Here is a 17,102-nt window from a genome sequence, read left to right as displayed (position 1 = left end):
GACAATGTAAAGATAAAGAGATGGATGGGGCTGGCCCTGTGGCCGAGTGGTTAAGTTCGCGCGCTCCGCTGCAGGCGGCCCAGTGTTTCATTGGTTCAAATCCTGGGTGCGGACATGGCACTGCTCATCAAACCACGCTGGGGCAGTGTCCCGCATGCCACAACTAGAAGGACCCACAACAAAGAATATACAACTATGTACCGGGGAGCTTTGGGGAGAAAAAGGAAAAAGTAAAATCTTTAAAAAAACAAAAAAAGAGATGGAAAGATATGGGATCTCTGGATAACATCTATTTAGCTGCTGATTAAACCAACCCTTAAGCTAATAAACTGGTGGAATTCCAGTTATATGAGCCCTTTTGTTGTTTAAGGCCATTTAACTATTTTCTGTTACTTGTACTCAAACACATTCTAAAATACTCAATAACTAGGAAATCTCTTTTCAAATAACCCAAAATATATAAAAAGTTAGTCAGAATTGAACTCCACAAATACTACACATGCCACACATACAAGAACCTATGCTGGGGCCGGCCCGGTGGCGCAGCGGTTAAGTGCGCATGTTCTGCTTCTCGGCGGCCCAGGGTTCGCCGGTGCAGATCCCGGGTGCAGACATGGCACCGCTTGGCAAAAGCCATGCTGTGGTAGGCATCCCACGTATAAAGTAGAGGAAGATGGGCACGGATGTTAGCTCAGGGTCAGTCTTCCTCGGCAAAAAGAGGAGGATTGGCAACAGATGTTAGCTCAGGGCTAATTTTCCTCAAAAAAAAAATAATAATAATAATAACTGGTAGTTATGATTTTTAAAATGAGAGAAAAATCTTTACCCTCAGTAAAGTAAGCAGGGTAGAAAAGACAAATAGTTCTTCTTTTGTTTTTTTTTTTTTTTTGAGGAAGATAAGCCCTGAGCTAACATCTGCTGCCAATCCTCCTCTTTTTGCTGAGGAAGACTGGCCCTGAGTTAACATCCGTGCCCATCTTCCTCTACTTTATATGTGGGACGTCTGCCACAGCATGGCTTACCAAGCAGTACCATGTTCACACCCGGGATCCAAACCAGCAAACCCCGGGCCACCGAAGCAGAACATGCACACTTAACCACTGCACCACCGGGCCAGCTCAAGACAAATAATTCTGATCTGCTGATTGGAATATTTACAGAGCATGGGAGACTACAACAATGGTTCCAATTCTCTACCCCTTACTGAATCCATGCCCTTTGACGTGTAACTTTGTAGTATGCTCCCAATGTAGACTCAGGTATGTCACTTACTTTGTCCAATGGGATACTGGCCAAGCAAACGTGAACATAAGTGGAATCATGAAAAGTGCTTGTGCAAATGGACTAGCATACTCTTGTTATTTTGGTATCATTTTTAAAAGGACATATCCAAGCTAGCCCACTGGTTCCAGAAGGAGGATGAGAAACAGCTGTAGCAAGGCTGCCGCAGCAAGGCCCAACCTAGAGCAGACCATCAGCTGACCTGCAGATACATGAGTGAGCCCAAGAGAGGCCAGCAGAACTGCCCACTGGGCCCAGCTCAGCTCAGCTGAATGCTGCAGACATATGAGAAATAAATGTTTATGCATGCTTTTGAGGTTTTGTGGTTGGATACTATATAGCAATAGTTAACTGACACATAGGGTTATATTTTCTGTCTTTAAAAACCAAAGATTTCCACTTCCTTGATACTCATGACTAAATGAAAGACAAGGTTAGGTCTTCTGGGTCAAAGACATACTGTAGGACTATTCCTACTCAATACAATATGGATTCTTAACTCAACTCATTAAACTTAAAAGGTTCTGTCTACCCTTTTATAAAACTGCTTTCTCTTTAACAAGTCATTTGCTTAAAAACTCAGAAGTCTAATCTTACTACAGGCAGTTTTAAAAAAAAACACATCTAAGCGTCTGACTATTCCAAGTTAAATTAATGTCTACAATTATAAGGAAGACTTGTGGAAATAGTTCAAGCCAAGAAAAGTCCAGATCACTACTGTATATGAGAAATATTCTTCCTAATAATAGCAATACTTTACAGACATTAACAAGAGCTATGCTTGTCTACTGTAATTATTGACAAACTATTTTAAGAGAAAGAATGATGCTCACATTACTGTAGAGGGCAGGCATTCCATCAATCAAGAAATATTTACTAAATGCCATCCCAGTTCCAAGTCCTGTGCTAGATGTTATTAGTAATTTATTTTTATGATCCTCAGTGAAACCAATAGATGTGCTGCCAAGTCAGACTATAAGGTAATTAAATGTAGGAATCCCCAGAGAGCTATGCCATGATGGCCTTTGCTGATTCCCTTCTGAAAACAACCAAGAACATCTGGATATTTGGGCTTCATGACCATCAGCCTATGAACATCATAATATAAATTATTAATATCATAAGCTATGTCAATATCTCATTAATGGTACTGAAAATTCTCTTTCACAAAGCACACACTATATGTTGTATATTGCTATAAACAAGCTAACAAGCAACAGAAAACATTATTTAAGTGGAACATGGTCAAGAGAACGTTGCATTATGATCATTCATTTCTGCCATTTCCACTACACTCCATTTCTAAATTTGCAACATGATCACAGATTTTAAAGCAGGTTCTTCTTTGTCAGCAAAACCAACACACAAGCCATTCCAATAAACTCACATTTCAGAGAACAATGATATAAACATGGAGTGCACAAACATTTTTACAACTATTAGTGTCAGAGCTCTGGCAGATATAGATGACTTGAGAAAAGGAGAGAATTTTGTCTCTGAAGAATTTACAGACTCACTTCTGAGATAAGAAATACACAGAAAATGTTTCTTGATCTGGGATGTTGGTTATGAGTGTGTTCAATTGCAAAAATCAAGTGAGCTGTACACTTTTTGTATGTGTACTTTTTCTGCTATACTTCAATAAAAGGGGTCTTTTTAAATTTAATGATACTAACAGCAGTATAGATCTAAGTACCAAATGAAAAACATTGACAATTCAAGGAGTTCAGGAGGGACTAATCACTGTTAATAATAAAAGCTGTAATAGTTAAAATGTATGAAGCAACGACTATATGCCAGACACTGCTAAATAAGCATTTTACATTTCATCCTCACAACATTCCTGTGAGGTGATCATCTTAGCAGCAGCATTTGCCACAATTAATTACTCCTTCCTCCTTGAAACTCCTTCTTTCCATTCCAGGCCAACATGCTCTCCTGGTTTTCTTCCTACCTCACTCCTTCTAAATCTGCCCTTCTGAGACTTCTAAAATTAAAATACTCTAGGGCTCAGCCACTAGTCCTCTTCTCTATCTAGTCTCCCTGGGGCAGGTACTATTATTATTATTATTCCCATTTTACAGATGAAAACATTGAGGCACAGAGAGATTCAAACCAAGGCAATCAAGACTTGAGAAGCCATGCTCTTAACCACCTCACCATTCCACCTTCTTTGGCCTTCCATATAAGAGGCAAGCCAGGGGCTGGCCCCATGGCCAAGTGGTTAAGATCACGCACTCTGCTTTGGTGGCCCAGGATTTCGCCAGTTTGGATCCTGGGCACGGACATGACACCGCTCATCAGGCCATGCTGAGGCAGCATCCCACAGAGCACAACTAGAATATACCACTATGTGCTGGGGGGCTTTGGGGTGAAGAAGAAAAAAGAAAAGACTGGCAACAGATGTCAGCTCAGGTGCCAACCTTTCAAAAAAAAAAGAGGCAAGCCATAGCTAAAAACATCCAACACTCTGGTACCCTCAGTAATTGAGAAAAGAGACAGAGAGTGGGGCACATGGGACGTGCCTTCATAAGATATTAAGGACTAATACCAGGCACTAAGCCAGCAGGAAACCAATACCCCTGGCCAATTCTCTTAAACAATTTTCCTTCCTAAGTTTCTTCACTTTGTCTTTTGGTACTTACTTTTCAAGGAGGAATGTGAAAACATTCTAAAACTTAGATTCTCAAATCTAGAGGTTCATTAGAATAATCTGGGGAGCATTTAAGAATACATATGTGCCCTATGCAGACCTACTAAACCTAGAAAATTCCAGGAATCTGTGTTTCTAAGAAGCACTAAAGCAAATTCTGAAGTTGGTAACTCAGTATCTGAGTTTGGGAAGCTTTTATCCGAGAGAAGATTCTCTCGTCCTCAGAAGCTGAGTAATGACTATTACATATTTATCTGCCTAGAAGAGGCTGAAAATGAAATGAGAATAGAGATGTAAACTGATTCCAAGGAGTAATAAGACCAATCAGGAAATTAGAGCAGCAACAGTGGAATTCTAGATCAGGACACCAAACGTTTCTGCGTAGTCTGGGAATTTACTGCCATGATAGAGTCTGTAGCCAAGTGATGCCATCCCTTAGCTTACAAGGTAGTCAACTGGGCAGCAAGAATCAACATAATATTTGAACACTCCTATTCTCAGAGTACTCAGCAAGTATTATGAGGGAATCCAAGAGTATTAAGAGATATGGCCGTTGTACCCAGGCAACAAAAGAAAGCATTGTTAACACTGTCATTTTTGCATAAACATAAATGCATATACATTTTGCTTATATATGCAAGTAACAAATACTATGGAACCATAAATACTGAAACTAAAGCAAAGTAGTCACTTCAACACACTTACTGAAGTCTTACCTCTGTAAGTGCATGCAATTGTCCTTGATGTACACACACACCCATGAACCTACAAAACAAAACAAAATTTTGTTAAACAAATGAAAAGGTCATGAACATAACTGCCATATAGAGAAATTAGTTTAGTTACCCAGGCATTAGAAACAATCCAATCCTGTACAACCCAGGAGACTCTCAAACTTTGACACCAGGCTGGTAAATGTCTAAGTTTACCATGAAACATCTGGTTGTGACAAGATCGAGTGGTAAAAAAGCAATGGTGGAAGAGTGAGGAGAGTAAGCCTTAAAAATAGCACAGTATAATGGGAAAAGTACCCAACTAGAAGTAAGGAAGCTTGATGCTGGTTTTAGCTCTGCCATTATCTGACTACATGCTTACCAGAAAAAAAAAAGTCATTAACCCTATTTGGGACTCAGGTTACTAATGTAGAAAGTGAGTAGGGGGCCAGCCTGGTGGTGCAGCGGTTAAGTTCGCACTTTCCGCTTCTCAGCGGCCCAGGGTTCGTTGGTTCGGATCCCAGGTGCGGACATGGTGCCACTTGGCAAAAGCCATACTGTGGTAGGTGTCCCACGTATAAAGTAGAGGAAGATGGGCATGGATGTTAGCTCAGGGCCAGTCTTCCTCAGCGAAAAGAGGAGGATTGGTGGCAGATGTTAGCTCAGGGCTAATCTTCCTCAAAAAAAAAAAAAAGAAAGAAAGTAAGTAGGTTGGACTACCCAATCTGAAAGTCTGTAAATTATAAACAACAAACTGGGGTGGAGGGAGCCCACATTTGCTGGATGACAAAAGACTGACTTCCTTAATATAAAAAGAACTTTTCCAAATACGTGACAAAAAAAAGAACCCAATAGAAAAATAAGCAAAAGATACGTACATAATCCACAGAAAAATAAGGATAAATGGCTAATAAAAATATCAAAATGTGCTCTAATTCATTCACAATTAAAGATATGTACATTAAAACAAGGAGATACTGCTTTTTAAATCTATCAAACGAATAAAGATTAAGATTGATAATGCTCAGTCTTGTCCAGAAGGTGAGGAAACAGGAAGAGGAAACACTATTGAGTACTTGGCACAACTTTTTCGAAGGGTAATTGATCATATCTAGTAAAAGTTTCATCTGCTCCAACAATTCCACTTCTTGGAATTTATCTTACAAATATACTCAATTTGGGCAAGCAAAAATACATGTAAAAGGACATCTATGTCAGCAGTTTATATGAATCTAAACACCCATAAAAGACTGGTCAGGGGACAGCCCCGTGGCCGAGTGAAGTTTGTGTGCTCTGCTGCGGCAGCCCAGGGCTTCGCTGGTTCGGATCCTGGGCACAGACATGGCACCACCCATCAGGCCACGCTGAGGTGGCATCCACATGCCACAACTAGAAGGACCCACAACTAGAATATACAACTATGTACTGGGGGAATTTGGGAAGAAAAAGCAGAAAGAAAAAACAGAAAAAAAAAAAAAAACGACTGGTCAAATATTTATGGTATGTTTATAGATTTGGAATACTATATAGCCATTGAAAAGAATGAAGTAGGGCTGGCCCCGTGGCCGAGTGGTTAAGTTCGCGTGCTCCGCTGCAGGCGGCCCAGTGTTTCGTTGGTTCGAATCCTGGGCGCGGACATGGCACTGCTCATCAAGTCACGCTGAGGTGGTGTCCCACATGCCACAACTAGAAGGACCCACAACGAAGAATATACAACTGTGTTACCGGGGGGCTTTGGGGAGAAAAAGGAAAAAAATAAAATCTTTTAAAAAAAAAAAAGAAAATGCATTATAAAAAAAAAAGCAAAGAATGAAGTAGATCTTTATGCACTGATATGGGAAGATATCCAAAATATATTGTTAAATGAAAACACTGAGCTACAAATTCTCTTTGTGTAAAAAACTGTATATTAATAGAAAATGTCTAGAAGCACTAATAATAAATGGTACTGAGGCGGTAAAGAGTGATTTTTATTCTTTAGTGTACACACTTACATTATATTTCAAGTTTTTTTCAACCAACAGCTTATATTTATATGTAAAAATAATTTTTAAATAAAACCCAAAAATCAGTGGTCATGATTGATGATGATCATAACGTGGGAGAAGATAAATGTCATAAAGCCAGTGACAATTGGGGTTTGGGTTGCCAAGAAGAAGTCTCATTAACAATACCCAAGTCTCAAGTAAGTTCTAGTTTAGAAGAGCAAAGAAATGGGCAAAGATTGACTACAAGTCAAAGTGAAGGCACAGCAGTGCCTGTGCTGAAAAGGACCATAAAGTTCCCTGAAGGCAGAGTCCAGGTCATTTTCTTCCTTCTGTTCACAACACCTAACAGTGCCTAGTAAATAGTATGCACACTCAGTAAATGATTGTTGAGTGAAAAGAAACTGAGTGAGGGAGATTGCCTGGTTGGCTATAATAGAACAGCAAAGTTTTAAAGACGTGCTGCTTCAACCAAAATTACTAATGTGGAAATTTCAGAGTTTCTCCAAGAGGTGGTTTCTGGACCACTGGTTTTCTCTAAGTACATCCAGAGACTTAATGGCAACTTGAGAAAGGAAAGAACTTAAGGAAAGATCTAAGCAGTACTGAAAATAGGATGCAGGCTCCAACGACTAGTTGAAATTTACCTCTGGCTTGGGAAGAAATGAGAAGTGAGATAGTAGAGTAGTTAAAAGGGCTCTGAAGTTAGAGGGTATGGGTTCAGATCCCACCCCCACTCTTTACTAGGCAAGCATTAGTTTCCCTCTCTGTAATAGATTGTGTCCAATACATATGATTGTTGGAAAGACTTAACGAAATAATGAATGTAATGTCCACAGCACAGTGAACATAGTTAAGTACATAGTACATACTTAAGAGTTCAAAAATATATACGCAATTATCATAATTATACCTTAGAATCAAAGAATCAAATTTGGTCATGGGTGGCTGGGCAGAAAAGCTGGTTTCTATTAGGCTACTCTCCTCTCCACTCTCCAACCCTTGTCCCTACCTCCACTCCCTGCTTTGTAAAAGTGGGACATTTAACTTCATTCATGTCAGTTTCTTTACTATGAAACTCACTACCTAAAACAGAGAGTGAGTGGGAGGAACGTGGGGCAGGTAAAGTCTAAAGAATCATGAACATAAGTAACACAGAGTGCTAAAGACAGAATCTGGAACGCTGAATGTTTCTGGCCAGCACGGCACAGTGTCTATATGCTATGCAGACAGAGCACTGAGAGTTTCAGCTAACATCAGAAACTAGGTGATTAAAAGAGAGTAAGCTGCACTGGAGCAGAAGAAATCTGGGAAAGATGAATGAGAAGACAACCCATTTAGGCAAGCTGCAGTTGCACAGGCATCTTTAAAATAGGTCACTCTTCTCTAAGTGTTTATACAACTTCCCAATCATTGGAATTATGAGAGTCAGTATGCCACTCATTTACTAAACAATTATTTATTGAGTGGCTACTATGTGCAAGGCATTAGGGACAGGACAGTGAATAAAACAAAGTCCCTGATCTCACAGAACTGTCATTCTAAGGGTCATACTGTTGGAAGGCAATTGGAATAAAAAGTTAAGTGGGTATTCTGCAGAATGTGGTTAAATTGTATGCAAAAATAACTGTTTCTAGTGAGCCTCTTACAGAAAGGATGCTTCTTTGAGATTAAATGGTATCCCTACCTAAGAATTCTTCCCTGTGCTCACAGCTCCTAACAGTCTGTAGCAAATAGTATGCACACTCAGTAAATGATTGTTCAGTGAAAAGAAACTGAGTGAGGTAGAATGCCTCTAGAGAATGAGTCTATTCCCACTACCCCACCATAGCAAAAAGAGGTAAAGTAAAACACGATAAGCTACATTTCTTCCTCCATTACGGCTTTCCAAACTATAATGGGCACTAGCAGGGGTTAGCTAACTATGGCCCACTCCTTGTTTTTATCACTTTTCACTAGGACACAGCCATGGTACTACCGATGGCTGCTCTTGTGCTACAACAGTAGAGTTGAATAGCTGTGACAGAGACTGTATGGCTTGCAGAGACTAAAACATTTACTATCCAGTCCTTTACAGAGACAGTTTGCTGACGCTAGCAGTAGAACATAGGGATCTATCCATTTCCACCTAGGAAACTTTGGGTGAGTTAGTTAATCTTTATAAATCTCAATTTCCTCATCTGCAAAAATGGACCTGGAAATAACACTACCTTAAAGAGCTGTTAGAAGGATTCAATGGGATATTTCGGGTACAGTGTTTAGCAATCTCTAGCCCATGCTCAAATAAAGGTTAGTGACTTTTATTTTTTCATTATTAATGATCCTAGATTATGCCATCCCATACATGGCTATTAGGGTTACCTTTTCAAAATACAAAATATGTCATTCCCTTCTTCATAAACCTTCAGTGCTCCCTTCTGCCTATAGAATAATGTCAAAATTCTTTACCACAGCATTTAAAACTTTCCTTGTTCTGCTCCAACTTATCTTTGGAACCTTACATTTTCCCATGAGCCTTATTCATCACCCATCTCTCCCTCTCCTCTAGTGCCATCCTACAAAGATACTCAAATTTCCCCCATCTTAAAAAAAAATGCTTCCCTTGCTCCTCTCCCTAAAGTATGATCCTAATGCACTCTTTTCATTTGTTACCAAACTTAAAGAGTAGACTAAATTCACTATCCACATTTCTTTAATCTTCATTCATTCCTAAACTCATTCTAATCTGTCTTCTGCCCGCATCAGTCTTTTATAACTTTCCTTACTGTGGAAGATCCAGAGTTTTGTTTATCTCTGCATTTCTAGTACCTAGATACTATCTGGCACACAGTAAGCAAGCTCTCAGTAAAGATTTGTTGAATGGCATGAATGGTTTTTATGACCTGGAAACGTTAAGTTCAAGCTCCTCCCTGAGTTGGAAGACTACTTACTGAAAATCATCCTTCCAGGATCAGCTAAAATCTCATCTCCCCTATAATGATCTCCTAGACGCCCTCAGTTAGCATTAATCCTCTCCCTCCACCTCCTTCCTGCTCCCTCCCTCCCTCCCTCCTTTCCTCTCTTTCCCCTCCCTCCTTTCCTCTCTTTCCCTCTACATCCCTACTCCCCCAGTACTGCTAGCATTTTTCACCCTCCTTTGAAAGACAGCTCATAAGCAGAAGTGAAGTGGTCCAGCGTCTGGAGTAAGACAGCTTGGATTTGAATCCTGGCTCTGCCATTTACTGATGACTTCTCTGTTTTTCAGTTTATCACATGCAAAATGGGAATATTAATATTACCTAACTTATATGGTTATTGAATTACTGTGAAGATGAAATGAGATAACTCAGGCTCATGAAACATAATGAGCACTAGAAAATGTTAGCTATTCTTCTTTTAACATTGCTGACTCCTGTTCTGGACTCTAATATAAGAAAGGTTTTTAAGAGTACAGATCTTTTCTCCTTTGTTTCTATATATAGTGCCTGACATATAATGCTTTGCACATAAGATGCTAAACAAGCAATACTTGAATGAAAAAGCAATTATCACCAAATTAACTTCACAATGTAAATTCATTTTATATGACAAAAATATTTAGGGCCAGCTCAGTGGCAGTGTGGTTAGTTCATGTGCTCTGCTTTAGCGGCCTAGGGTTCGTGGGTTCAGATCCCAGGCGCGGACCCACACACCACTCATCAAGCCATGCTGTGGTGAGATGCCACATACAAAATAGAGGAAGATGGGCACAGATGTTAGCTCAGGGACAATCTTCTTCAAACAAAAAGAGGAAGATTGGCAACAGAGTTAGCTCAGGGCCACTCTTCCTCACCAAGAGAAAAAAAAACATCTCGAGGTAGGTACAAGGCTGGAAAGCTAAGAGGTATTTATTTTCTTTAATCAAATATTTATACAGGGGCCGGCCCGGTGGCACAGTGGTTAAGTGCAGATGTTCCGCTTCGGCGGCCCGAGGTTCGCTGGTTCGGCAAGCCATGCTGTGGTAGGTGTCCCACATATAAAGTAGAGGAAGATGGGCACGGATGTTAGGTCAGTCTTCCTCGGCAAAAAGAGGAAGATTGGCAGCAGATGTCAGCTCAGGGCTAATCTTCCTCAAAAAAAATTTTTTTATATAGAAGCTAAGCAATAGTATTCCAGCAGCAAAACAATGGCTACATTCTAAAGTCATGGGTTTCCAAGAAGCTGAAAAGCCCTGCTGTGGGTGTGATACACCCTAACTTTCCTTCCCTCTAAACCCACCATCACTATGACCACGTCATCCCCAGAAGTGTCACAGATAGCACACTCAGGCAGGCATTGGCTTCATGAGACAGTTTTCCATCTGCCTTCTTCCCCACCCCCTACTCACATCACCACATCACAGTGGTGTCACACATCTCTCCTTCTATGTGAGACTTTTCTGCCTGACCTCCTCGACCTCATCTCCTTTCCACCACTACCACATCCAAAATGGTGTCACAGAGCTGGCAAGCTGAGACAGGCATTAGCTTTTTATTGGAAGAAGAGCTTGAGCAGAGTTAATCACTCCAGTTGCTATAAACAATATACTTTAAAAGGGAAATATTATTCATCCTTAATAGGGAAGTGATATATGCAGAGGAAAGCATTTAATATCAATAATAAGTTTTCACTGACATTTTTATTGCTGATTATATCAAAATCTAACTTGTGGATGAAGCCTCAAATCTTTTTTGGTATGAGACAGGAGCTAAAAAACATTTCCTTCTAAATAATTCTTATTCCTCACTACCACCACCCAAAATCATGCCAGCTAGAATTACTTAGCTCAGGAAGGAAGGACTTTCTTAATGTACGTGCTTGAGAGTGAGTAATTACTCAACTTTATTTTTAGTTTCATATTACACACATTCATGTTGAGAAGTAGGGAGGGTTACTTTTGTTTTTCAGACCAGAGCTTCCTAAATTTTAATGTTGAAACAAATCACCTAGGAATCATGTGAATTGCAGACTGTGATTCAATAGGTCAGAAGGGTCCTAAGAGTCTGAATTTCTAATAAGCTCCCAGGTGATGCTGATGCTACTTGGTCCATGGACCATACATTGACTAGCAAGGCTCAGTCTAGACAAAGACAGCTGATCACTACTCTAAAGTTAGTAAGACTAAGACTATGAAAGGAAACTCCCAACTCTGATACTACAGGTAAACTAGACTTTGACCAGAGACTTAATTTGACTCAGTCCTCCCTGTAGCATGATTTACCATTCCCCATAAAGTGTCATAACCATGCTTTTCCACACCTTTCCCTTTTCTCAGGCTGTTCCCACTACTTAGAATGCCCCTCCCTTCATTTCCACATAATTAGATTCTACTCATCCTCAAAAGCCCAACCCAAATACTTGCTTTCCCACAAAACAAATTTGACTCTCTCTAAGTAGAAGTATTTCTGAACTAGCCTGCTTCTGTACTACCAAGGCATTCCATCTATACCACTCTCCTATAGCATCATCATTTCCTACTTTTAACTATGTTTTATAACATGCCTTATATGTCCTCTACTATACCATAAGCTCCTTAAAGCATTTTCTTGCCTGGCATATGACAGTATATAAATACTTGCTGGGTAAATTTAAAACATAACTCTGACCACTCAAAAAAATATTGAGTGTCTACTATGTGCCAGGCCCTGGTAATGTTTACGATAACAACTAATTTTTTTTTCCTCTTTTTTTTTTTTGGTGAGTAAGATTGGCCCTGACCTGACAACTGTTGCCAATCCTCCTCTTTTTGCTTGAGGAAGATTGTTGCTGAGCTAACATCTGTGCCAATCTTCCGCTATTTTATGTGGGATGCTGCCACAGTGTGGCTTGACAAGCGGTGTTAGGCCCATGCCTGGGATCTGAACATGAAAACCCTGGGCCACCCAAGCAGAGCATGTGAACTTAACCACTATGCCACCGGACCAGCCCCTGATAAAAACTAATTCTTAAAAAGCACTTCTTATGCAGGCATTGTTCTAAGCGCTTTACATTATACTCATTTAATTCATTTAATCCTCACAATAATCCAATGAAGTAGTACTTTTATTATCCTAATCATATTGATAAAGAAACCGAGGTCAGAGAAATTAAGCAACTTGCCCAAAATCATACAGCTAATAAGTGGCAAAGCCAGGAGAGTCAAACCTAAACAGTGGGTTCCAGAGTCTATGCTCTTAACCACAACGTCATGTTACCTCTCCATGTAGTTATAGAAAAATACATAAAAATGAACGAGACATAATCGTTTCCCTTAAGAATCTACTAGCTACTCAAAAAGTTTTTGTGGCAGCTCACGGCCCCTCTCAAGGTTCAAATTCCTTAGCATGTTATTCAGGAGTCTGAATGATCTAACTCAAACCTCTCTTACTTTATCTCCTATTACATCCACCTGCATTCTCTATGTTTTAGTCATATAACTTGCCACTCCTAAATGTGTCCTGAATTCTCCCACTTTCCTACTGTTGCTAGAATGAGTCCGTCAGGAACTCATTTTTCAAAGCTCTACCAATCCTTAAAAACTCAATTCAAGAACATCTCCAAATAATAACAACAACAACAACAACAACAGCACCAAACATTTACATATCATTTAGTGTGCCAGGCACTGCTACATATTAAATCATTTAGTTCTTAAAATAGCCTTTGAGGGTGGTTATAATAATTCCTAACTCAGAGACATAATTTCAAATATTTCCCTAATCTTTCTAATCAAAGTTAATCTTTCTCTTCTCCATACATTCATATCACTCTATTTAACCCTCTATTGTAGCATTTATGAGGCCTGCCTTCTACATGAAGTTTTATCTATGCCTCTTCCACTAAAGTAGAGGGTTCTTGAGGGCGAGGATCTTATGTGAAGGAAGAGAATGGTTCCTTGTTCACTAAACTGCTTCCCTTTTCCTCCTGAAGCAGACTATATTTCCCAGTGTCTATGACATGGAGTTCTGGTCAGTGGTATAGGGGCAGAAGTGATTATGTCATTTCTAGGCCTGTCCCATAAACACCTCAACACCATCCTCCACACTTTCTCCCGTCATCCACCAGCAGATGCAGAAAACCCAGTGAAAGAATCTGAGGCCCTGTCCTAGGTGAAAAAGAGCTCCCCTTCTACCTCCACCCAACATGCACTGGACTGGAATAAGAAACAAGTTAGGCCAATACAATTTTAAGATGTTTACTACAGTAGTTAGCCCACCTGGACTAAACACACCATGTAGTTTTGTGTCTCTATGATACCTAAAACACTGCCTTGTTCATAGTTAGAGCTCAAGAAATATTTACTAAATTCAATTAAAAGTTAAAGTTCTTATTCCAAGGCAGAACCTTTCCCAGACCCTACTATCAGCCAGTCTCCAAAATGGGGAATGAGCAAGATTATCCATTAAAGTGTGGGAAGAAAACCAGAATTTTTACTTATATTATTTTTATATAAAAAAGAGAAATTGAGTTTTACTAATATTTAATATGGGTTAACAGTAGCACCTGAGAACATGCTCAAAAATGTCTTCCTAATGGGATACTAGGGTAGGCAAATGTCCAAAGAAATCCACGTCCTATTTTCCCAAACCTATAAATATATTATGTTATGTGCAAGGGAAATGAATGAAAGTTGTAGATGAAATGAAGGTTGCTGAAGAGCTGACTTTAAAATAAGGAGATTATCCTGGATTATCAAGGTGGGTCTAATGTCATCACAATGGGTCCTCAAAGATGGAAGAAGGAGGCAGAAGAGTTAGTATCAGAGGGACACAGCGTGCAAAAGACTCAACCAGTCATTGCTGGCTTTGAAGATGGAAGGAGGCTACAAGCAGCCGCTAGAAGCTGAAAAAAGTAAGGAAATAGTGGGGCTGGCCCCATGGCCGAGTGGTTAAGTTCGCGCGCTCCGCTGCAGGCGGCCCAGTGTTTCGTTGGTTCGAATCATGGGCGTGGACATGGCACTGCTCATCACACCACGCTGAGGCAGCGTCCCACATACCACAACAAAGAATATACAACTATGTACCGGGGGGCTTTGGGGAGAAAAAGGAAAAAAATAAAATCTTTAAAAAAAAAAAATGCTCATTCCATTTAAAAAAAAAAAAATAGTAAGGAAATAGATTCTACTTTAGAGCCTCCAGAAAGGAACACAGCCCTCCCAGTACCTTGATTTTAGCCCAGTTAGACCCATGTCAGACTTCTGATCTAGACTTCTGAGCTAGAACTGTAAGTAACAAATTTGTGTTGTAATTTTAAGCCCCTAGATTTGTGGTAATTTGCTATGGCAGGCATAGAAAACTAATAACAGATACATACTCAAAAAAAATTCATGCTCACTATCCTAAGTTATAATGTTCGCAGATTGAGGACAGACTTGGGGCTTTGACTCTTTCTAAACAAGCATAAGGAAAATAACATTATTATGTTCCTCAGTGGCATTTACATCCGTACCGTCAAATATCTCCTGAGCTCACAGTTCTGTATAAAGCTCAGAGTTAAACACTAAAGTTTAAATGCTGTCCCTCCTCAAAAGTTTACTACCTAAACAGAAGAGTGAGGGAGAGGTGTGACAGCAGTCTAAAACACATCCAGCTGTCCTCATTCTGAGAAAAAACACTGACACTACTGTTACAGCTGGGCCTCCTCAATACTGCGTAACAGGACCTAGTAAGAGTTCTGTGGCCATTATATCAAAGCTGTCCAAAAAAATTTCTACTTATTGCTCACCTACAATATACCTGGAAACTGTGCTAGGTATTTTATATATATCACCTGAGATGAAATTACCCTCATTTTATCATCTAGGAAAATGAGGTTGAGAGCATTTAAGTTACTTGACAAAGGCTGGAGAAGGTACTGGAATCTGGATCTGTTTGGTTTCAAAGGCTATGTTTTGTTCTGTGACAATGGGTATGGAAGAAAAAAGGCCAGTTGTTCAATAATAACTTCATTTTTGATTCAGAAAAAAGAACTGCTTATCTGTAAACCAGTGAAAATCTAGCTGGTTTGCTTTACAAGCCTTTCTACCGCCAACTTTGAGCAATAAGCAGCATCCATACTGTAGGATTTCTTCTGACTTGTCCTGGTCTTTCTAGAAAAATGTCTCACTCCAAAGTTACAGTAAAAACAATTAAGAGGCCTGAAATAAACCTATACCAGAATACTAAAATGTGGCATGATTTTTATATTAATTAGCTTTCTAAAAGGTCTATATCTGAAACCTACTCAGATTGGTTTACTTTTTTAAAAAAAGTTTTTCCAGAAGTTTTGATGTATTTTTATCTGATTTCCTCCCATAATTTTAGGAGAGACCCTACAACATACTCCACCAGATTCCACTAAGCTTTAACATGTGCCACTAAAATGAACTGCTTTGCATTTTACTCCCAAATAAAACAAACATACCATCACTCTCTTGGCCTAGAAATAACCAACAACCAAAAAGGAGAAGAGAGGGCAATGGCTCAGATCTCAAGTCCCCAAAGAGCTACGAATCTAGACCCATAAAAAAGCAGTAACATCCTTGGGAAAGGCTTGCTGCAGGTCAAACGTGTTTTAGAGGTATTACATCATGGAAAACTGGTTGTGCTGGGTCCTAGATCTGAGAACTCATAAGGAAAACTCAGCTGAACAGACATTAACCACCAGAGCCTCTATCAGGTGACACTAAACAGAGCTGGTTCAGTCTAGCTTTCTCTTTTCTGTCCATGGTTTCTGTCCAATTTTAACATAACTAAAGGGAAAATAAACATTGCTCAGCATCACTAGATCATGTCAATAGCACTACATATAAAATAACAACAAGACCAATCAAGTTCATGGTCTAATTTTACTTTTTTTTAGTGAAACTATATAAAAATCTAAAAAGTTGAAATTAGATCTGCTGGCTTATAAATATTAAACCAATTTCATGAAAAACATCCTAGATTTCTGAGAGAAAAACAAATATCCTCTATCTTGAATAACCGATTCTCAATAAACTGAAACTAAGAATGAATTTATTCTGTAAGTATTTTCTTTATTTCACAGAAAATTTTTAAATCACATTGTTCAAAACTGCCATGCAAGCAGCAAATACCAAGTCTCCTGACAATGGCAGAACTATTAATATATAAACATGCGGTGACTTTAAATGTTTCCAAAATGCTTTTTTAAAAAAAAATCGAGGAAGGGGGCTGGCCCCGTGGCCGAGTGGTTGAGTTCACGCGCTCCGCTGCAGGTGGCCCAGTGTTTCGTCAGTTTGAATCCTGGGCGCGGACATGGCACTGCTCATCAAACCACGCTGAGGCAGCGTCCCACATGCCACAACTAGAAGGATCCATAACTAAAATATACAACTATGTACCGGGGGGCTTTGGGGAGAAAAAGGAAAAGAAAATAAAATCTTAAAAAAAAAAAAAATCGAGGAAGTTCAGAAAAGAACGACTATCCACAAATCCAAGTATCTACATTGTCTCCTTAAGCACTGAAAAAGCTTCTTCCGCCTTCCTAAATTTA

The 17,102-nt window shown here is 39.5% G+C and overlaps 1 protein-coding gene across 2 annotated transcripts in view; it reads right to left on the bottom strand.

Moving 5' to 3' along the window:
* The window catches only part of TESK2 (testis associated actin remodelling kinase 2), a 130,406-nt gene that overhangs the window by 31,891 nt on the left and 81,413 nt on the right, over nucleotides 1-17,102 (bottom strand). For both annotated transcript variants that reach the window (XM_044770671.2, XM_044770672.2), the window contains exon 4: nucleotides 4,651-4,699. In XM_044770671.2, coding sequence (XP_044626606.1) covers nucleotides 4,651-4,699 — 49 coding nt within the window. The remainder of the gene's footprint in view (nucleotides 1-4,650; nucleotides 4,700-17,102) is intronic.

This window comes from Equus asinus, chromosome 5, assembly GCF_041296235.1.
Source record: "Equus asinus isolate D_3611 breed Donkey chromosome 5, EquAss-T2T_v2, whole genome shotgun sequence".
Taxonomy (NCBI): domain Eukaryota; kingdom Metazoa; phylum Chordata; class Mammalia; order Perissodactyla; family Equidae; genus Equus; species Equus asinus.
The sequence above is the reverse complement of the archived record's forward strand: the minus strand, read 5'-3'. Positions and strand labels throughout refer to the sequence as shown.